General features: G+C 46.8%; 1 protein-coding gene across 1 annotated transcript; it reads left to right on the top strand.

The window, feature by feature from the left end:
- Window positions 1-4682: 4682 nt before the first annotated feature.
- Window positions 4683-23004, top strand: C1QL2 (complement C1q like 2). Its single transcript, XM_060775511.2, has 2 exons — window positions 4683-5487; window positions 21618-23004. Exons 1-2 carry the CDS (start codon window positions 4765-4767, stop codon window positions 21795-21797), a joined length of 903 nt encoding a protein of 300 aa, XP_060631494.2. The 5' UTR covers window positions 4683-4764; the 3' UTR covers window positions 21798-23004.
- Window positions 23005-23481: the final 477 nt, after the last annotated feature.

The raw sequence follows: 23481 nt of genomic DNA, 5'->3' as shown, positions 1-23481 counted from the left end.
TCATCCTGATTATTTGCACAGACATGTGCAAATAGAGAGAAACTCATACAGTGGTGGGAGGCTGTTTCAGCCCATTCATGCTCATCATCTGACTGCAGCACAAAGTGGTGTTTTGCAAATATGAGCAGCTCTCTCTACCCCTAAATCCAAAGCTAGCACCTTGTCACCTCCAGTCCAACACTGCTTCGCACATCAAATACCTGGAAGTAGAGTGATGAGCACTTTAAGTCTCCAATCCATCAGCTCAATTATGAATCAGTGGTCATGGGATCATCCTTAGCAGCATAATTTACATTCATTTCTGGGTTGTTGTAGGTTTTTTGGGCTATATGGCCATGTTCTAGTGGCATTCTCTCCTGACATTTTGCCTGAATCTATGGCAAGCACCCTCAGAGGTACCTCACTATCTCTGAGGATGCTTGCCATAGATGCAGGTGAAATGTCAGGAGAGAATGCTTCTAGAACAGAGCCATACAGCCCAAAAAAACCTACAACAACCAGTGATTCCAGCCATGAAAGCCTTCGACAATACATTCATTTCATTTATTTATTGGGTTGTTGTGAGTGTTCTGGGCTGTATGGCCATGTTCCAGAATCATCCTCTCCTGATGTTTCACCAACATCTATGGCAGGCAACCTCTGAGGATGCCTGTTTTAGATGCAGGTGAAATGTCAGGAAAAAATGCTTCTGGAACATGGCCATACACCCAGAAAACTCACAACAACCCAGTAATTCCATCCATGAAAGCCTTCAACAATACATTTTTTTTAAAATTGCCTGTCCTGTATTTAAAGATTTCAAGAAAGAGTACAAAAACAGTAAAAATAAAATAAATATTTGTATCTGAGCTGTGGAAAACCTGTTGCAAAGTAAAGTCATAGCATCCATTTCTGTCCCTGTGTTGTTGCTCTGTGTCTTCATTTGTTCCTCACTTATGGAAACTCTAAGGCAAACCTACCACATAGTTTCCTTGGCAAGACTTGTTCAGAGAGAGTTTGCCTTTGCCTTCCTCTGAGAGAGATGACTTGCCCAAGGTTACATAATGGATTTCCTTTGGATTTAATTTTTATTCGCCCAAGGGATTTCTACAACTGAGTTGGGATTCTAACCCTGGTTTCTACAACTGAGTTGTAGTCAATGCTGTATCCATTCTACCACACTGGCTCTCTGTATCACATATAGGAGATGAACAAGATGTATAAATAGGATAAAATTGCAGGCTTGGAAAGAACAGATGCATCCTCTTGTTCCATCCACCCTCAGAGGGTTTCCTCACAGGCAAATATCCCCAAGTCTTCAATTTCGCTCTAATATCTAGAGCGTATCATGTGCTCCAGGCAGGAAGTAAATTTCCAAAGGATTCCACACACCCCATGCATCTGCTGAGGGAAATATTTGCCAGGGAAAACCCAAATCACTCTTTGGCAGTGAACTGAGGCAGACCAGCTTTGGTGTTTGCCCCATTTCATGGGTAAACATGCAGAGGATGGGATCAAACAGAAGAGAACTACTTCTGACAAGGAGGAAATATAGTAAAGGTAAAGGTTTCTCCTTGACATTACATCTAGTTGAACTTGGGGGTTGGTGCTCATCTCCGTTTCTAAGTTGAAGATACCGGAAACACCTCCGTGGTCATGTGGCCAGCATGGCTACATGGAGCACTGTTACCTTCTTGCAGAAGTGATACCTATTGATCTACTCACATTTTCATGTTTTCAAACTGCTAGGTTGGCAGAAGCTGGGCTTAGCAGTAGGAGCTCACCCCACTCCCTGGATTCAAACAGCCAACCTTTTGGGCAGCAAGTTCAGCAGCTCAGCAGTTTAACCCACTGTGTCACTAATGGGACAGGGGTAACTATACATGTGTGTATTTATTTGGAAGGGTCAATGGAATTATTCCTAGGCCAGTCTAGAAATCATGAGTCCAGACATGACTGGCAGGGTAATCTTATGCAGGCATTGTTGGCTCTCCATATATCCACACATTATGCATCCATGGAGTCAACCATCCAGGCTTAAAAATGGGAATAGAATTTAAGAAATTAAAAATCCATAAAATAAACTTGGATTTTGCCATTTTCTAGAAGAGACACCACTTTAAAATGCCACAGTATATAATGGAACTTGAGCACCCATAGATTTTATCCTTTGTGGGGTTCCTGGAAACAAACCCTAGAGATACCAAAGGCCCATTGTACAGACCATTGTACAGACCAATGGATGCTGATCCCAGCTGAGTATCCAGGTAGAATTGCAGTCTGAGAGGGATTGCTCTGTACATCTGTTTCTTAAGGTTGCAAAATGGGCAAGTAGAGTAAAAGTAAAGGTTTCCCCTTGGCATTAAGTCTAGTTGTGTCCAACTCTGGGTTGTGGTGCTCATTTCCATTTCTAAGCCGAAGAGCCGGCATTGTCTGTAGACACCTCCAAGGTCATGTGGCCAACATGACTGTATGGAGTATCTTCAGCTTCCCGTTGGAGCAGTACCTACTGCTCTGCTCACATTTGCATGTTTTTGAACTGTTAGGTTGACAGAAGCTGGGCCTAACAGTGGGAGCTCACCCCACTCCCTGGATTCAAACCACCAACCTTCCAGTCAGCAAATTCAGAAACTCAGTGGTTTAACCCACTTTTCCTCAAACATTTCCATTTTTCCAGGTTATTTTTTTTTCTGTTTTGATTTTTTTCCCCTCCTGGAGGTCACTTTTCAAATAGGTTACATCCCTCCCCTTAATTATGACCCAAAACTGCTTCTGGCCACCTCCTGGGTTGGAGGGCTATGGACATTTTGTGGCACTATGGGACGGTCCCAAGTGCTCCTCAATCAATTGTCCTCCAATATACACTTACCTGGGAATAAGCTCCTTTTGCCCACAAAAGCCCAGCAAGAGCCCTGTGGAGCTCCAAAGCAGACTCCTGGCCAAGGTGGGGCTGGAGGAGGGCCCTCACAACAAAAAACGCAGGCAAATCCCTGGGGTGAGTCTATACTGTGGAATTCATACACCCTGTGAACTCTGTCCTGGCTGGCTGCTATGGAATCCTGGGAGTGGTAGTTTGGGGAAGCACCAGGACTTTTCAGCAGGGAAGGCTACAGGTCTTCTCCAAGCTCCCGGGATTCTACAACCTTGAGCCTAGCAGTTCAAGGGGTGTCAAGCTGCACCCAGTCTCCCCTGGAGATGGAGAGAGAGGCGCACTGGGAAGGCTCAAAGCACAACCAAGAAGAAGGGGAAAGGGGAAATCAAGGGGGCGATGTGGGGCAGAGCAGAAGATAGCCCCCCCCCCCCCCACGTCTCGCACACGCATTCAAACAGCCCTGGGAGTTAGGAAACTGACTCCAAGTCGGGACCAAACCTGCCGCCGCACGGATCCCGGCAAAGCGCACTCTTTTTCGGTTCAGGGGTCCCGGGCAGGATGTGGGCGGACATGGTGGGTCGCTCGACCCCTCTCCCCCTCCCTCCCTCCCTCGCTGCGTGTGTATGGGGGGGGGGATGCCCACGATCTCGGCTCCCGCCCCACTCTATGTAGCCGGACCCAGGCGCGCTTCCTGTCCCAACAGTTGGAGCGGAGCGAGGGAGCCGGGCGGCGGTGAGTCTCGGTCTCTTCCTCTCGCCCGCCCGTCCGTCAAGGCCACGAAGGGAACGGGGATAGGAAAGAGGAGCGAGGAAAGGGAAAATGGAAGGAAAGAGGGGCGAGGAAAGGGAAAATGGAAGCAAAGGGAAAGAATGTGTTGCTGAAGGCTTTCCTAGCCGGAATCACTGGGTTGCTGTGAGTTTTCCGAACTGTTTTGCCATGTCCCAGAACCATTCTCTCCTGACGTTTCGCCCACATCTATGGCAGGAATCCTCGGAGGAGAGAATGCTTCTGGGACATGGCCAGACAGTTCGGAAAACTCACAGCAACCTAAAGGGAAAGAAGGCGGCTTCACGGAGATGAAGAGAGAAGGAGTACGGGAAGGAGAAAGGAAAGAAGAGAGGGCAGAGAAACTGAAAGGAAAGAAGAGGAAAGGAAGGGGGAAGGAGAGGCAAGTGGCCTTTGGGGAAGGGCAACTTCCTCCTGCAAAGAAAGAGGGGGGAGTTGGGGAGGGGGCGCCCAAGAGGAGGCGGGGGGAGGAGGGGGAGGCTCCCGCCGTCGGAGTCGAGCGATCTTCGGGTTCCTGCCCCTGTTTGCCGCCCCGAGGGGAAGCGCTGCCCGAGGAGGGAGGCAGCGAGGGAGGGGCTGAGGGGAGCGAAGAGGAGTGAGTGGGGAAGTGAAGAGGCGGAGGGGAGGGGGTCTGCCTCTCTCCCTCCCTCTCTCCCTCTCCCCCCTCTCTCTTTCTACGTCAGCCTCGACCCGGGTCTCCCCTCCTCCAGAGGATGGACGGCTTCCTCCTCCTCCTCCTCTTCCTCCTCCTCCTCTTCTCTTTCCATCTCCGTGAAGTCAACATGAAGGGAGTGGGTCGCTGCCCGGTCCAGGCGGGGCGCTGAGGCGGGCAGGAAAGGCAAGGCAAGGCAAGGCAAGGCAAGGGAGCAGGCTGCTCGGCGTTGCCCCTTGACTCTCTCCCCCAATCTTCTCTTTCCCCCCTCCCTCCCTCCCTCCCCTTCTCCCCTCCCGGACTCCAGGCGGAGCGGGTACCGTCGAGAGGCGACACCATTCCTTCTCCGGGCCGCGGCAGAGGAGGCGGCGGCGGCGGCGGCGGAGGCGGCGGCGGAGAGCTGTCGGCGTTCGCGGCGCGGCTGTGGCAGCGGCGGCGGCGGCTGGTGGTGGGCGCCGCGGGGCTGGCCCTGGCCATGGGCTTGGTGCTGCTCATCGCCGTCCCGCTCCTGGTGCAGGCGCCTTCGCCCAGCGGGGCCCACTACGAGATGATGGGCACCTGCCGCATGATCTGCGACCCCTACAGCCCCTCCGCCGCCGCCGCCGCCTCCGCTTCCTCCGCCGCCCGAGGCCCCGGGGGCACCACGGCCGCCCTGGAAGCGCTGCAGGAGCTAGGCCCCCACGACCCCCCTCCGCCCCCGCCGCCGCCCTTCCTGCAGGGGCCCAAGGGTGAGCCCGGGAGGCAGGGCAAGCCGGGGCCCAGGGGCCCTCCGGGGGAGCCCGGCCCGCCTGGCCCTAGGGGCCCTCCCGGGGAGAGGGGCGACTCGGGGAAGCCCGGCCTGCCGGGGCTCTCGCTGCCCGGGATCGGGGCCACGCCCGTGGCCGGAGGAGGGGTCCTGGGGCCCAGCTTCGGGAGCGGCGGGAGCAGCAGCAGCAGCAGCAGCAGCCCTCCTCCCGGGAGCGAGGCCTCGGCTTTCGGCGGGCCCAAGATCGCCTTCTACGTGGGCCTGAAGAGCCCCCACGAGGGCTACGAGGTGCTCAAGTTCGACGACGTGGTCACCAACCTGGGCAACCACTACGACCCGGCCTCGGGCAAGTTCTCCTGCCAGGTGCGCGGCATCTACTTCTTCACCTACCACATCCTCATGCGCGGAGGAGACGGGACCAGCATGTGGGCCGACCTCTGCAAGAACGGGCAGGTCAGTCTCCCAGCAAGACGGGGCGGGGGGGGGGGGGCGGAGGAGGGAAAGGGCCAGGGCTTCTAGGAGTTGGGGGGGGGGGAGGGGAGGGCTGCTTGCCTGGTCTTCTCACTGCCCCGTCGGGTCTCTCTCTCTCTCTTTATGTATCTAAGCGGGAATTAGTTCTTGGAGAACCAAAGAAGCCTTGTATAGTTAAACTGAAATTAGTCAATGTTTTGTCGAAGGCTTTCATGGCCAGAATCACAGGGTTGTTGTGAGTTTTCCGGGCTGTCTGGCCGTGTTCCAGAAGCATTCCCTCCTGACGTTTCGCCTGCATCCTCACAACTTCTGAGGATGTCTGCTATAGATGCAGGAAAATGTCAGGAGAGAATGCTTCTGGAACATGGCCATACAGCCCGAAAAACCCACAGCAACCCAGTGATTCAGACCTCACAACCTCTGAGGATGCCTGCCATAGATGCGGGTGAAATGTCAGGAGAGAATACTTCCGGAACATGGCCATACAGCCCAGAGAACTCAAAGCAACCCAGTGATTCAGACCTCACAACCTCTGAGGATACCTGTCATAGATGCAAGTGAAATGTCAGGAGAGAATGCTTCTGGAACATGGCCATACAGCCCGGAAAACCCACAACAACCCAGTGATTCAGACCTCACAACTTCTGAGGATGCCTGCCATAGATGCAGACGAAATGTCAGGAGAGAATGCTTCTGGAACATGGCCATACAGCCCGGAAAAAGTCACAGCAACCCACTGAAATTAGTCACTTGTTGGTCTCGGTGAGAGAGGTTGCCATATCATAAGACACTTCAAAGGGGTAAATGTCCTGTGGTGATGGATTTCGGATACCATTAAAGGTGCGGGAATGAGGCAAGCGAGAGCAAAGGGATTCTCCCTCTCACACCCCCCCCCCTCTCATTCCTGGTCACTTTTTCCTGTTCTGAATGTTCTCGCCCTAAAAACCCCGGGTTTGACAGCGCTAGAGACTAGTCACAGAGGAATGGAGTCAAACTGTAGGAAAAGAGATCCCACCTGAACATTAGGAAGAGCTGGCTACCAGTATTTAAAAAAACCTCTCTAAAATCAGGACAGTAAATAAAGAGCACCACTCAGAAAACAGAAGAATCCCAGACACGAATCAATCATGGCCAATGAGTCCCCCAGGCAGGAAGCAGCCAGATCTCGAAGCTGCAAGGCTATTCAATGCTAATCAATGTAGCCAATTACAATATTCACACTTGCCTCAAGCAGACAAGAGTTCTTTCTCCCACCCAGGACATCCCACAGATATATAAACCTCACTTGCCTAGTTTCCAACAGACCTCACAACCCCTGAGGATGCCTTTCATAGGTGCAGGTGAAACGTCAGAAAAGAATGCTTCTGGAACATGGCCATACAGTCTGGAAAACTCACAGCAACCCATTAGGAAGAACTTCCTGGCAGCAAGTTGCTGTTTCGCCGTGCCTCCTTCTCTGGAGGATGACCACCACCCAGCCCCTGGAGAGTCTGTGTCTCATCACATTAGAGAATGAATCCACTTTAAATCCAGTTGCTCCCTCCGGCAGAATTCTGGGGTTTGTAGTTTAGGGAGGAGCCTTGAACAGCCTCACTAAACTACAAACCCCAGATTTCTGCAGGAGGCAGAAACCGGATTTAAAGTGGATTCATTCTCAGGTGTGATGAAGTAATTTGTTAAACTCTACGGCTCTGAGGTTCAGTGTCACTGCCATGGGTCAATGCTCTTGGGTCCTAGGATTCGTTGTTTGGTGAGGCACCAAGGTTTGTCAAACTACCATTCCACAGCACTGAGGCATGGGAGTCCAAGAGGTGCCACACTGCCTGAAGTCTACGGTACAGATGCGCCTTCTGCGGACGGGAAGCTCTTGGAGACACCCCGACTCTACTGGCTGCCTCTCTGCCTTTCGGGACAGCATCGCCGCTCAAAACACAAGGAGGGAAAGGGAAGGGAAGGAAAGGAAAAGAGGGGAAGGGGGAGGGGAAAGGGAAGGTGAAGAGATGGGATAGGGATAGGATAGGATAGGATGGGATGGGATGGGATGGGAAGGGAAGGGAAGGGAAGGAAAGGAAAGGAAAGGAAAGGAAAGGAAAGGAGGGGACGGGAAGGGGGAAGGGGGAAGAGGAAAGGAAAGGTGAAGAGATGGGATGGGAAGGGAAAGGAAAGGAAAGTAGGGGAAGGGAAGGGGAAGGGGAAAGGGAGGGCGAAGAGATAGGATGAGAAGGGAAGGAAAGGGAAGGGAAGGGAAGGAAAGGAGGGAAAGGGGGAAGGGGAAAGGGAAATTGAAGAGATGGGATAGGGATAGGATGGGATGGGAAGGGAAGGAAAGGAAAGGAGGGAAAGGGAAGGGGAAAGGGGGAAGGGGAAAGGAAAGGTGAAGAGATGGGATGGGAAGGGAAAGGAAAGGAAAGTAGGGGAAGGGAAGGGGAAGGAGAAAGGGAGGGCGAAGAGATAGGATGAGAAGGGAAGGAAAGGGAAGGGAAGGAAAGGAAAGGAGGGAAAGGGGGAAGGGGAAAGGGAAATTGAAGAGATGGGATAGGGATAGGATGGGATGGGAAGGGAAGGAAAGGAAAGGAGGGAAAGGGAAGGGGAAAGGGAAGGTGAATAGATGGAATGGGAAGGAAAGGAAAGGAAAAAAGGAGGGGAAGGGAAGGGGGAAGGGGAAGGAGAAAGACAAGGTGAAGAGATGGGATGGGAAGGAAAGGAAAGGAGGGGAAGGGAGGTGGAAGGGGAAAGGGAAGGGAAGGTGGGGAAGGGAAGGGAGGGGAAGGGGGAAGGGGAAAGGGAAGGAGGGGAAGGGAATAGGATAGGATGCGATGGGAAGGGAAGGGAAGGGAAGGAGGGGAAGGGAGGGGAAGGGGGAAGGGGAAAGGGAAGGTCGAATTTGCCTCTCGCAGCAGCGGTTCTCAGCTCAAGGTGCAGCTTAAATAGGCATGGGCAAACTTGTGCCCTCCAGGTGTCTTGGACTTCAACTCCCACAATTCCTAAATCCAAAGCACCTGGAGGGCCGGAGTTTGCCCATGCCTGAGCTAAAATGTGAGAATTCATAGAAATTTGGGAAGGCGGCGGCACTCTTGGCCGAGGATGCTAAAAGTCCCTTGATCTCACCGAGGCCTAGCAATGGGAATGGTGCCAAACTTGCGTGGATTCTACAGTCGGGAAGGGGTTCCCCCTCGAGGCTCGTGCCGGGTCAAACTCGTGTCACCAGCCTCGAGGGAAGAGAGACGAGTTCAGGGAAGAGTTGGCAAGCAAGGGCAACTTGGGGCGACTTGGCACGAGCGTGTGTGGCTTGCCTGCGAGGGACTCTCTCTCTCTCCCCCCAGGCGGCTCAGCACTTCTTTCAGAGTTATTTTAGGAAGAGGAGAGACCGCCCAGACAGGCCAGAGTTTGACAAACTCAGCAAAGGGGGAAAAGAGCTCGCGGAAAACCTGGAAAGAAGCAGAGGGAGAAGAGGACACGCTGCCCTTTTCTGACTCGGGTGCTTGGGTAGAGTGAACTCGTTTTTGCAGTTATGTAGGGAGGAAGAAAACATTGCCGGGTGCATTACATCGTTATTTCTTACACTTGGCAACCTTATAACATTACAGAGAGGGAGACGCTGAGAAGTGCTGGTATATTAGGTTTGCTGTGTTCACATTCCCTGCCTCTTTACTTTCTGTGCCTGGTATGTATTTCTAACTGCTCAAGTGAAGTTTTCAATTAAGGCGATATTATATATTTGGGGGCTCAAGGGGATTTTCATAGGAGCAGAATTTTTATTGGGGAGCAGGGCCTCATGTTGCTCCCAGTAGCTGGCAACCTGCTCTCTATTTAACCCTGTCATGCAAAGAGTCCCTATTTTCAACAGTCTGCCAACTTCTTCTCTGAGATTAGTGGCATCTAGACAACTTCATAGTGTGGAGAAGTGGAAGGGAGATCTCCAGTATGGAGGGATTCCTCCAGAAAGGTGCTCTCTTCAATCCAGCCTTTTCCAAGCCTTCTAGGTGTAAATATGTATTGTCGAAGGTGGCTGGAATCACTGGGTTGCTGCATGGCCATGTTCCAGAAGCATTCTCTCCTAACATTTCACCTGCATCTATGGCAGGCATCCTCAGAGGTTGTGAGATCTGTTGGAAACTAGGAAAATGGGGTATATATATATATGTGTGTGTGTGTGTGTGTGTGTGTGGAATAATGTCCAGGGTGGGAGAAAGAACTCTTGTCTGTTTGAGGCAAGTGTGAATGTTGCAATTGGCCACCTTGATTAGTATTTAATGGCCTAGCAGTTTCAAGGTGTGGCTTCTTACGCCTGGGGGAATCTTTTGTTAAGCGGTGATTAGCTGCCCCTGATTGTTTATTTTCTGGAGTTCCCCTGTTTTTTGAATGTTCCAGGTGTGCTTGAGCAGTTAGTGTGATGATTGCATTTGAACACATCTAGATCATGGGAGGCTGATTTCAGGAGGAGTAGGGATTCCTGAAACCATGTGTATGTGTATGCCTTCAAGTAATGTGTCAGCATATGGGGACTCCATGATTTTCAAAGTGTTTTCTTAGACAAGGAATATTGTGAGGTAGCTTTGTCAGTTCCTTCTCCTGAAATATACTTTACAGCATCTGCTATGTGTTGGTGGTTTCCCATCCAAGTATTAAGCAGGACTGACCCTAAGTAGCTTCCAAGAGTTTTTAGGGCTGGTTTGCTGTGAGTTTTCTAGGCTGTGTGGCCATGTTCCAGAAGCATTCTCTCCTGATGTTTTGCCCACATCTGTGACAGGCATCCTCAGAGGTTGTGAGATGTATTGGGAACTAGACAAGGGAGGTTTATATATCTGTGGAAGGTCCAGGGTGGGAGGAATAACTTTTGTCTGTTGGAGGTAGGTGTGAATGTTGCAATTAATCACCTTAATTAATTGTGGGTGCAACGTCAGGAGACAATGTTTCTGGAACATGGCCATACAGCCCAGAAAACTCACAGCAACCCAGTGATTCTAGCTAGGAAAGCCTTAGACAACATATTTAGGGCTGTTTAATAGCCAAAGATCCTCTGTCATCACAACTTGGCTGTCTCCTTAATGCCACAGCCTGAATTAGAATAGGTTTATTGAATTCATGGTTGAACAGTGAATCAACAGATAAATAAAATTCATTGATTTGATAGATCAATTCCAGTTGGCAAAACCCACTAGGATTCAGAATAATCGACAAAGACAATAACAAATGGTCTTGAGACTGAAATCGCTGGGGGGATGTTGACCTGTGGACATTCTTAAATCTGCTCCCTCTCATTTTTAGTTGGAGCAAAGGTAGTAGTTCAGTGGGAGAGCCTATACTTTAAGTTGCCTGCAGGAGGGATAAAGCGGGGTAATAATAATAATAATAATAATAATAATAATAATAATAATTTGCATGAAAGAGCTTCCACATTCCATCCATGGCACCACTATGTTGGGCTGGAAAAATCTCAACGATTCTCAGCTCAACGATTCTGGACTGTACTGAAGACAGTATGGCAGAAGGCAGCTTGCAGTCGTTCAAAGACAGTGGTTCCAAACCTGTGGTCCGTGGACCGCCAGTGGTCCCCAATAATGAAAATATGGTCCACGGCCTCACCATTATGACACTGTTGCCTCGAAATCACATGGTAACAACAGTGATTGGTCTCGTGAAACCCTCTTACAGTGCTGAGGCAATGGGGATGTCAGAAGGGGAGACTACCCATGAAAGATTGCTACTACCACATCAGCTCTAGATTATTACATATAGTGATGGCATGTGTTTTGTATCAGAAAACAGAACTGATGTGGTCTAGCCAATGCAATTTTCTGAATCAGCACCCCAAATAACCAAACCAAATCTAAAGTTGACCAACAACAGATTTGTAACCCTTTTGGCACTAATGTTGGAGAGTGGTCCCTAGTCAAAGTGGTCCCTGTTCAAATAGCCCCTGGTTAAAAAAAAAAGTTGGGAACCACTGTTCTAAAGGATGCCATGATGATCTTTCCTGAGGCCTAGGGTCAGTGTGATTGTGAAACTCTCCAATGAGTTTGGAGATGCACCCCACAGGAAATATCATGCCACAGACACATGAACAAAGGAGAAGGAATCTAACTACTGTGGATTATATTATAATCCTGGGTTTTGACATTCCTTCTGCATAAGATCTCTTTTCAAATGGAACACCTCAAAACATCCCTAAATAGAAAATAAATATGGATAGCTGTTAAAATGCTGTTGGAATAATACCAGTAATTGTGGGGAAGGTGCATTTAGAACTCCAAATAGTCATTTGAGGAGGGATAACAGCCGAAAACGCTGTAGTGGATACAAGAAGAGTGAAATATCTTGGCTCCATAGCAAGTTCGCTCATCTTTTCCTGAAAAGGGGTTATACATGCTGCAGTTTGGTTTCATGCATTTTATGTCACCAATGGTTAGATCCTCAGGAAGGCATCTGTTTATGTTGAGGGAAAGGGGAAGGCAACTTTTGAGCTGTAGTCTTTGATAAAACTGAAATTATAAGAGCCCATTCTATTAATCCCGACCCTTTCCCAACTCTTAACCCTGATTCTTGTGTCCATGTTTTCACCAGGCTCTTTATTAACCTCATGCTGAGTATCCAACATGGGGAATGTTGTTGCACTGCAACTTCCATCAAGCCAGGCCAGCATAGCCAAAAGTTAGGGATGGACTTGAAGTGCAATTGTATTGGGAAGGACATGATTTGTCTGTGTGTGTAGTGTGAAACCACTGAGCATGTAGATAGAATCCTTGCCACCAGAGCTCAAAATCAGAATACCCAATCAGCATGGACAGTGTTTCCAGGCCAGGTGCAGAAATGGACCTCAAAGGGCACCTGGAAAGTGTAACCTGTGGGGGTCCATATGGGAGACTTCACATTAGAAGGCAGTCGTTTTAAAGCACATACTATATGGTGTCTTTTTGAACTGTCTAATTCTGAGAGATTTGGAAACACATATGCAGGAATGGGTAATTCCCTCTTGCCCATTCCCATTTCTACTGCATCTTGGAATGCAACACTTGGGTTATTCTCTTTGCTATTTGAGGACTCTATCTGCATACTCAGAGGTTTCAAATCCAAGATGCCACCCAGGTTATGACTGTCTTATCTCATAGGGGAAGTTACCCATTCATTTTATAGCCAGGAAGACCTGGAGCACAAATAAAATTTGCCTCAGGGAGGCTGCTGAATGTGGCCAGCCTTGAAATACCTGTTGCTTAGACTATCTACTCCAGGGGAATATGTCCTTCTTGCAAATGCCTTTGACTTCAACTCCTACCTCTAACACATACAGATAACAGTGAAAGAGGACATGAATTGCTATCTAACAGCATATGAAGGGCCACATGTTTCCCATCCCTTCTCTGCTCCATGATCCTAGTAGTAGGGTTGACAGAGCGGAGACTCAAACCAGGATGGTAGCAATCCATGTGACAAGACACTCTTATATTACAGCCAGGATTAATGAACACTTTTAAAAACTTTTTTTTTTACTATTCCTTTGCCAAGCAATTCCTGTCAAATAGGGCAGAAGATGAAAAACCTCTTTTACTGATTGCATGTCATTCTTAGAAGCTTTTAAGAAGCTTGTGGGCAGAAGATAGCCTAAAATGGCAACACATCCAAGCAGGACTTGTGTATTATTTTAAGGGTCCCCTGACTTTTTCATATAATTCAAGGATTAAGGCAAGTGTGTAAAGATTAATGTCACAGTAGCCACCAGCTCATTTAGCTAGACCTACACCATTTATGTGCCTCTATTTAGATTGAGGCAAGTCATATCAATATCTGCTTGAGTAAATAGTTCTTTTTCCATATATAGAAACTAAAGTGGTAGACAACAAATAGTATCCATCAAACATGCGGGCAGCAGCCCCCAGTTTGGTGCATGAAAGGTAGACATTGCACCACACAAAGTTCTGCCCAGGAGGAAAGCTAGATGGCTTTCCTCTGCATTTATGACATATGCCAGTTCTCTCATTCTTCCCCTGGGTATAGGATTTCTCCCCTAGGATCCAATTGAGGATCCTAAGGCTCTAAACCAAATCCTTCATTCCAAGGTGAGTAGGTAGGAAAAATTCAGGCTTGGAGATCTATCAGGACTCTAAAGCTAGTGTGTTATCTTCATGCAAGTCTAGTACTTGTCATTTAAGCTTTGGGCTATAATTCAGAGACTAAAATAGAGGCAAAGGAAGCCAGACATTATCAGCCTGGGATGGCCAGGAAATGGTTCACTTGTCATTATTAATCCAGTTTGTGCCACAAACTGCAAGGACAGCAATGCTTCTCTCGCTAAACCAATTCCCTTGTAGTAAAACAAATACCACTTACCTACAACTGGAAGCCTGAGGCCACATCTCCATCCTAGATCAGCATCTTCTTGTCTCCATGATTCACTCTATGGGTCATTCTTAGAGTTAAATATCCTTTATCGATCACAGTCAATCTGTGGGATTAGGTACTACAAGTTGCAACAATTGCCACTGTTTTGGATGGTTTTAGCAGTGGATTAGACACATTCATAGAAAATGAAACTATCAGTGGTTATTAGTCATATTACCTCCAGAATCAGAGGCAATATGATTCAGAATATAAATTGCTGGGAGCATTAATGGGAGGATGCCATTGCACTCAGGCTTTGCTTGCAGGCTTTCCAGAGACATCTGTTGAACCATTTTGGATTGGATATATGGTTGGCCCGATCCTACATGGTTCCTCTGATGGTGCTCTGTGCTTTATGCTTCTACTGTGTGCTTGTAAGATCCAAGAACTGAAAAATCATCACCCTTTCAGTCCAGAATATAGAAAAGACAAAAGGGGCATTTACCCCTAGCTATTTGTACATCCAGGAGGTCCTCCTCCTCTTTTATGATCTAAAGAAGTGGTTCCCAACCTGTGGGTCACCTGGTGTTTTGGCCTACAACTCCCAGAAATCCCAGCTAGTTTACCAGCTGTTAGGATTTCTGGGGGTTGAAGGCCAAAACATCTGGGGACCCATGGTTGAGAACCACTGACCTAAAGGCTTCCTCCTGCTGCCTGTGTATGTGCCTTCAAATTATCTGCTGACTTATGACAAACCCTGTGGATTTTATAGGGTTTTCATAGACAAGGTATACCTGGAAGTGGTTTTCCTTCCTCCAAAACACAGCACCTGGTATTAGTTGGAAGTCTCCCACCCAAGCAGACTTGCCCAGCTTAGCTTCCAGATGAGATGGGATCGGGGCTGCTTTCAATATGATTTTTCTGCTTCTTGGCAGGGGGTTGGACTGGATGACCATGAGGTCTCTTCCAACCCAATGATTCTATGATTCTAGTGTATTTAATGTTTGTCTAGGGCAGGGGTAGGGAACCTTCGGCCCTCCAGGTGTGGTGGACTTCAACTCCCACAATTCCTTGAGGCTCGGCATTCACCCCAAAGGCTTACACGAGCCTCAAGGAATTGTGGGAGTTGAAGTCCACCACACCTGGAGGGCCGAAGGTTCCCTACCCCTGGTCTAGGGTAAACTCTTCTGCCTAGTTTTCCTGGATTCCTCTAAACACCATGGACAGCTCCCAACAGCCAGTATTTGAATGCATGAGGTTCAGATAGTAAAATCAATGAGAAATAGCACTTCTTAAAATTTGGGATTTTTAGAAAACCATTTGCTATGTGTACAAGAAGAGCAGTATGTGGTTTTTAGCGGGCTGTGCTGTGATCCCAATAATCCCAAAGGGTTGGTATTCTAAATCAGCTCTACCACATCAGCTCTAAAATTTTGGATCAAGTTTCATTTAATCTCAGCCAACAATTATAACATAGGATTGCCATAAATCAATAGGCAACTTGAAGGCATATACACATGCCCAAAACATCTAGTGGGAACTGAGATGCCTACTTATGGACTGGCATAAAAATTACAGCCCATTATAGAGAAATAGTTCCAGGAAATATTTGCTACCTCTGTCCCTTTCCTATGCACCCAGGTATCTCTCCCTCTCACATAGACAGAACCTCATGTTTATTTGCTTTGATGCTTTTCTCACTGGATAGGAAATGTGATATCTCCTAAAGAAGCTGCCCTCTGCTTAAATTTTATTTCTCATCTGAGCAAGAGTAAGTCCCAAATGAGAACAGATCTAAGACTAGCCTGTAATCTCAATAAGATAGAAAGTAAAATGGATAGAGCATGGAAAGAAAAATGGCATTTGGTACTGCAGAATGGAAAAGCCCTGGGAGAAATAATGTTGCAACAAAGGAGGCATCTTTTTTTTTTTTAAAGATAGATCACAAAGAGAAAAAGGGAGCATGTTAGGATTGAATGAGATTGTAAAATTAAAGTAGTCTGACACCACTTTAACTGCAACGGCTCTATGCTATGGCTTCATGGGAGTCGTAGTTTGGTGAGGCACCAGTACTTCTTGGCAGAGAAAGTTAAAGACCCTGTTTAATTACAACTCCCATGATTCCACAGCATTGAGCCATGGCATCTAAACTGGTGTCAAATGGTATTAATTCTACAGTGTAGATCAGGTATGGGTAAACCCAGGCCCTACTATCTTTCAACATTCTATCCTTCCTTCTCTCTTTCACTTCTCATTCCCTCCTTCCTTATCTCCCTCTTTCTCCCTCTTTCATTTCCATCCACCCTGTCATCCTTCCTTCCTTCCATCTTTCCTCCCTTCTTCCCTCCCCCTCTTCCTCCTTCCTTCCCCTTTCTTTCCTTTTCCTCCCTCCCTTCTCCATTCCCTTCATCCATTCCTTCTTTCTCTTCCTCCCTCCCTCCCTTCTCTTTTCCCTTCCTTCTTTCCTCCTGGGGGATGTTTACCTGGGAGAAGAGGAGGTAGAGAGGGAACATGAGAATCATGGTTCAAGATATCAAAGAGTGTCCCATTGAGGATGAGGAGGGGGGAAATGACTTTCTGCTGCTCTAGAGACCAGGGCACAAGGGAGCAATGGATTCAAATGGCAGGGAAAGTGATTCAACCGAAAAGATGTGGCAGAACTTCCTGAGAGTAAGAGCTGTTGGAGAATGGCATTGGCTGCCTCCAAGTGTGGTGGAGTCTCCTTCTCTGCAGGCTTTTCCGCAGAGGTTGTCTATTGGGAGTGCTTTGGTTGCATGGCAGGGGGTTGGACTGGATGGCCCTTGGGGGTCTCTTCCAGCTCTAGGATTCTAAGATTCTATATCAGGAGTAGGCAATATGGGGTCTCATGGATACAGTTTTTCTCTCCCGTACACTATCTCATCTTGATGAAGTCCAACCTTCTTTGGGATCCAAATGTTTTCCATGTTTCCTTCACTTTCTGCCTCCAAAAGAGAAGTGGAAGGAGGGAGGAAAGGGTAGGGAGGAGGCTTGGGGGGAACCTCTTCCCTCCCAGTCTGCCTACCCCGCTGTGGCTCACCATACAGCCCCCAAGTTAGAAAGCTTGCCCAAGCCTGGTGTAGATGCACCTGGGGAAGGAGAAAAGCAAAGGTGAGGAGTCTGAGGCAGGGGAATGGTCACTAAGAAGCATAGCTGTGATGCTCAACCGAGAGATTGCTTTGACGGATGTTCTAGCTGCCATGACAAAAATGGCCCAAAGGGTCGATGCATGCCTCCACCTTATCAGCATGGCTTCAGATTTTTTTCTTTCTCCATCTCATAGTTTGATCATAAAAGGACGTTATGTATTTGAGCTAAAGAAGGAAAAGGAAAGCTAAAGAGTGCAGAAGCACACTCTGGTGTGATCCTTTGGCCAGAGGTTTAAAGGCTGCTCACTTGCCTCTGCATTTGTGAGTGTGTTTTGTCTTATCACAATCTGCTTAAAGTCTCCTTGCGAACCATTTGATCAAAAGCCAATGTAACAATCTTCAAAATAAATAATACATAATGAATAAATGGTGAACAGCATAAACAGCATGGTTGGGAGTAAAGGGGAAGGGAAGAAAACATTTTTGGGAAAGACAAGACAAAGCTGGTGAAAACAGAAACAGTTTCATAATAGAGGATGAAACCAGGACAGGCCTAAAGAAGCAGAACGGGTGAAAGAGACCTGCTGTGGTAGCAACAGAAGAGGAAGAGAAGCAAAAGATAGGAAGGAGGGGAGTGCCCGGAGCAGTTAGGAAATCTTCAGCCTCAGAGGTTTTAAGAAACAGGCTGAATAGACATCTGTCTGCCAGGATTCAAGTGCAAAGAATATTCTAGCCAAAGAGGTTAAACTATATGTCTTTTACTGTCATCTTCAATATTTTTTATTCTGCAAAGCAATTAAGAGAAAAGAAATAGGCTATATGAAGGAAAAATAAGTCAAGGCAAAGCAAGAAAAAAATGGATGGTGGGGGAGAAATGAAACTTTCCTTGCAAAAACATAAGTTAGGAGACAGGGATATTCTTTTAAAAAACTACAAATGTTCATAATCCCCTAACTAAAACAGTTGGTGGTCATGCTGGTTGGGGAATTGTGGGAGTTGTACTCTGAAAAATTAACTTCCCTAAACTCTGAGATGACATCAGTTTAAAAGAAATGGAGGTGGAAAGAGAATGGCAGGTGGATCAAAGTTGAATGAAGTAGAATGGATTGATCTGAAGGAAGGATCAGAATAGGATAATAATGGAAAGAGATGGTATTAGGAAGAAGTGGCTGTCTGTATATTCTAGAACTTTTTGGCCTCACTGAGACCCTCTTGGGTTTTCTTGAATTTCCTTTGACGTTTCACTTGAGGAGACCTATCTAAATATATATTCCGTGCCAACAAAAAGAAAAAATAGGACAAGTGCAAAGAAGCCAGAATGGATGTCCAAAGAACTTCTAACTGTGCTGAGACACAAAAGAGACATGCACAAGAACTGGAAAAAGGGAGAAATCACCAAAGAAGAATTCAAACAAATAGCCAACATCTGTAGAGAAAAGGTCCACAAGGCTAAAGCACAAAACGAGCTCAGGCTTGCCAGGGACATTAAAAACAATAAAAAGGGATTCTTTTCTTATGTCAGTAGAAAAGGAAAAACAAGGAGGCAATAGGGCCTCTTCGAGGAGAAGATGGGGCAATGCTGACAGGGGATAGGGAAAAGGCAGAACTACTTAATACCTTCTTTGCCTCGGTCTTCTCACAAAAAGAAAGTCATCTTCAACCTCAGCAAGACGGAGTGGATGAGGGATTTGGAGGACATCCAACTCCAAATTGGGAAACAAGTCGTACAGGAATACCTGGCCGCTCTAAATGAGTTCAAGTCCCCAGGGCCAGATCAACTACACCCAAGAGTATTGAAGGAACTAGCGGAAGTCATTTCCAAACCACTGGCAACCATCTTTGAGAGTTCTTGGAGAACAGGAGAAGTTCCAGCAGATTGGAGGAGGGCCAATGTGGTCTCAATCTTCAAGAAGGGAAAAAAGGATGACCCAAACAACTACCGTCCGGTCAGCCTCACGTCAATACCAGGCAAGATTCTGGAAAAGATTGTTAAGGAAGTGGTCTGCAAACACTTAGAAACAAATGCGGTCATCGCTAATAGTCAACATGGATTTATCAAAAACAAGTCATGCCAGACTAATCTGATCTCTTTTTTCGATAGAGTTACAAGCTAGGTAGATGCGGGGAATGCCATGGATGTAGCATACCTGGATTTCAGTAAGGCCTTCAACAAGATCCCGCATGACCTTCTGGCAGGGAAACTAGTCCAATGTGGGCTAGGCACAACTACGGTGAGGTGGATCTGTAATTGGTTAAATGGACAAACCCAGAGGGTGCTCACCAATGCTTCCTCTTCATCCTGGAAAGAAGTGACGAGCGGAGTGCCGCAGGGTTCCGTCCTGGTCCCGATCCTGTTCAACATCTTTATTAATGACTTAGATGAAGGGCTAGAAGGCAGGATCATCCAGGTTGCAGACGACACCAAATTGGGAGGGAGAGCCAATACTCCAGAGGACAGGAGCAGGATTCAAAACTATCTTGACAGATTAGAGAGATGGGCCAAAACTAACAAAATGAAGTTCAACAGTGACAAATGCAAGATACTCCACTTTGGCAGGAAAAATGAAATGCAAAGATACAGAATGGGTGACGCCTGGCTCGAGAGCAGTACGTGTGAAAAAGATCTTGGAGTCCTCGTGGACAACAAGTTAAACATGAGCCAACAATGTGATGTGGTGGCAAAGAAAGCCAATGGGATTTTGGCCTGCATCAATAGGAGCATAGTGTCTAGATCCAGGGAAGTAATGCTACCCCTCTATTCTGCTTTGGTTAGACCACACCTGGAATATTGTGTCCAATTCTGGGCACAACAATTCAAGAGAGATATTGACAAGCTGGAGTGTGTCCAGAGGAGAGCGACTAAAATGATAAAAGGTCTGGAGAACAAGCCCTATGAGGAGCAGCTTACGGAGCTGGGCATGTTTAGCCTGAAGAAGAGAAGGCTGAGAGGGGATATGATAGCCATGTATAAATATGTGAGAGGAAGCCACAGGGAGGAGGGAGCAAGCTTGTTTTCTGCTTCCCTGGAGACTAGGACGCGGAACAATGGCTTCAAACTACAAGAGAGGAGATTCCATCTGAACATGAGGAAGAACTTCCTGACTGTGAGAGCCGTTCAGCAGTGGAACTCTCTGCCCCGGAGTGTGGTGGAGGCTCCTTCTTTGGAAGCTTTAAACAGAGGCTGGATGGCCATCTGTCAGGGGTGATTTGAATGCAATATTCCTGCTTCTTGGCAGGGGGTTGGACTGGATGGCCCATGAGGTCTCTTCCAACTCTTTGATTCTATGATTCTATGATTCATGATAACTGTGAAAAATATTTGTCTTTGCTTGATAAATTGTTGCTTGTTGTTGTTTGGTCATCAGATAAACCTCTTCATTTGCTTTAAATATCACACTTGGAGTAATTTGGGTTGATACTATAGATTAGAACTTTCAAAATTTTCTATGTTTGTGACACACTTTTTAGACATGCATCTTTTTGTGACATGGTAATTCAGTTTTACTGGCAAACCGAGGGCTAAACCAACCCCTTATAAGAGTTTCATACATTATACATGTATTGTAAAAATATATATTATATAATATAGGATTTTTCCTTTTATACTCCTTATGTACTACAGTTGATTTTTGTAGTTTCCTCTATAGCCTCTCCATGTGATTCATTACTAACATTGTCAACATATTTTCTTTTCTTAATTAGAAATTTATCAATTTCAGTGGTAATTACTGCACCTCAATCAACAAATTGTGTAAATTATAAAATTTATAATAGTACCTACACTTGAACAGCACCAGCATTCCACTTCTGTAGGGAATAAACCTTTCCGGATGTTTGTAAATGGAGGCTGGACAGCCATCTGTTGAAAGGATTTGACTGTGTGTTCCTGCCTGGCTGATAGGGGTTGGACTAGATGCCCTATGGGGATCCCTTCCAACTCTAGTGAAGTATAGACTGCCTGGGAGTCCAGTGGGATCTCCTTCTCTGGAGGTTTTAAATTGAAGCTGGATGGCCATCTGTTGGGATAATTTTGTGACTTCCTGCCAGGCAGCCTGTGTTTGTGGGGGTGGGCTGGGGTGGCACATTTTTTCATGTGGCACACCTGTGTGCTACAGACAACACACTAGTGTGTCCCCACACACAGTTTGGAAAGCTCTGCTCTAGATGGCAACCGGAAGGGAAGGAGAAGACTGATAGGCATGTAGGGGGTATCCACACTGTGGAACTAATGTAGTCTGACACCACCTTAACTGCCATGGTCTAGTGCTATGGAATTGTGGGAGCTGTAGTTAAAAAAAATCACCAGACTTCTCTGCCAAAACATGCTGGTGCCTCACTAAACTGCAAATCCCAGAGCATTGAGCCATAGCCGTTAAAGTATTGTCAGATCTAATTAATTCTAGTGTAAATGCACCTCCAGAAAGATTGCTGGGAGGTGTGTGTTTGTTAAGAAAAGTGGAGGGAGATTATTTGTACTCATTTTCTGATTTTATTGCATCTTCCCATGCCAAATCCTACTTGCTGAACTGTACCATGAGAACAGATGGATGCCTGAGAAGAAGGAATGTGTATTTGGGGAAGGCGGGAAAGGGGATCAATGCCATTGGGGGAAAGAGGGCTTGGAAGCAGACAATGGGTGGTTGCAAGGATCTGAATCCCTGTTCCCTTTGGACTTGGTGTGCTTTTCAGGTGCGAGCTAGCGCCATTGCGCAGGATGCAGACCAGAATTACGACTACGCCAGCAACAGTGTGGTGCTGCATCTGGACTCGGGGGACGAGGTCTATGTCAAACTGGATGGAGGCAAAGCCCATGGAGGCAACAACAATAAATACAGCACTTTCTCTGGCTTCCTTTTGTACCCTGATTGAAAGAGCCAAGCATAGAAGGTGTGCTCCATTGCCTCGTCTCCCACTCGCCCATCCACCCCATTGCCTTTCCTGCGGGGTCTGCTCTTCAGGTTACTTTAAGCTTCATCTTAGACAAAAACTGTGTGTTACCTTGATTGCAGTAAGAAAGAGAAATGAATAGCGTCTCCTTTCTAGCCGTCGATGTTATCCATCTCCTTCTGTGTCCTGTTGTTCATTAAACACATGATGAGACGGGTAGCTCTGAGAACCTTAAGCTGGCTAATGAGCGCCATGAATGGTCCCTTCATTTAGCACAGATTAAAGACATGGAGTTAAATCCACACCGTCTCTGGTGAAAATGGCAGCTGAGCCCCAATGAAATGGTCCGCATGAAAGTCCCCTGATCCAGGCTGTGCATTTGAAAGGCGATTTTCAGAAACGGCACCAGTTTTGCCTGTGCCGTTTTTAAGCCACGAGAATGTGTCGCTTTCTTTAAGCAGTGTTGCATCAAAACCAGTGCTGCGATTCTGTAATATCTGAGTTTCACTGCTGTGTTAGATAAAAAATAAAGTAAAACCACACCGCATGCAGATTTAGGCAGATGAGCCAGCTTTACAGTCAAGACATTTCAAATCGCAGCTCTCCGTGATTACAATTAGCTTATAGTCTTGCTGCCCAAAATCCCATTCTCTTATTGAAAATATTTTGGCGGCTGCATCTCCAACTTCCTGTGGGCCTATTTCCCCTCCTTTTAATTAAGCAAGCAGTTAAAAAGAAATGTCTATTGACACTTCCCTTCCACAACTCTTTTAATCAACGGACACTACAGACATCTGTTTTAAAACAGCCAAGCCATTATGTATGTCTAAAAACCTTGATACACAAGGCAGAATGAATGGATGAACCCTGGCACTTTATTTCTTTTCCTGTATACGATCGTTGCTTCTACTAACAGCCTGGGGAATAGCACCAAATTTTTGTGACACTGCATTGGCTGTTCCTATGTTGCTTTGTATGTTGGAGATTTGCTGATAACCATTTTGATTTGTGTCTTATAAATATCTATAAATATTATATTTCTTTAGTTCTTCCGTCCACCCTTGTGCAATGCAATACTTCTGTGGGTGATGGTGTTAAAAAAAGAGTTTAATCTCCCGTCTCTAAAGCAAATGAATGATCTAAAGAAGAAGAAAAAAGAGAAAGATATATCACATTAAATTATCTTTTTGACAATGCTTTTTTCTGTTGTGTCTTCTTCTGATGTTGTTTGAGGGAAGAAGGAACATTGCAGAGTGGAGAAGTGGGTCTGCCTGCTTTAACTTTTCATGATGTGTGTGTTTTCTTTATGAAACCTGCTTTTCTTATCAACCAACAGGATTTGGTTATTTTTCCTTTTCTTAGTTGTAGTGTGCATCCCAAACAATATGAGTCCTCACTTTTAGCAAGGATTAAGTGTATGGCTGAAGTCCCCAGTTTTTGGTTCAGATGGTAAGGAAGAATAAAGCCAAACCTATGAGTTGTTGATTGCAGCACAGACCTGGAAGACGACAGGCGAGACAGACACTATTGTTCTAGCTCAGTGGTTCCCAACCTATGGTCTGTGGAACACTAGTGGTCTGCAAGAATGAAAGTATGGTCTCTGGCTTCCTTTTGTACTCTGATTGAAAGACCCAAGTGTACAAGTATACAAATATGGTTCCGCGGC

This window comes from Anolis sagrei, chromosome 1, assembly GCF_037176765.1.
Source record: "Anolis sagrei isolate rAnoSag1 chromosome 1, rAnoSag1.mat, whole genome shotgun sequence".
Lineage (NCBI taxonomy): Eukaryota > Metazoa > Chordata > Lepidosauria > Squamata > Dactyloidae > Anolis > Anolis sagrei.
Note: the sequence above shows the minus strand (reverse complement) of the source record. Positions and strands in the feature narration are given on the sequence as shown.

Excerpts from the sequence above, each read along its gene's own strand:
- C1QL2 (XM_060775511.2), top strand. The coding sequence starts at position 4,765 with ATGGGCTTGGTGCTGCTCATCGCCGTCCCGCTCCTGGTGCAGGCGCCT. Across the intron at positions 5,488-21,617 it reads ACCTCTGCAAGAACGGGCAG|GTGCGAGCTAGCGCCATTGC; the intron begins GTCAGTCTCCCA and ends TGTGCTTTTCAG.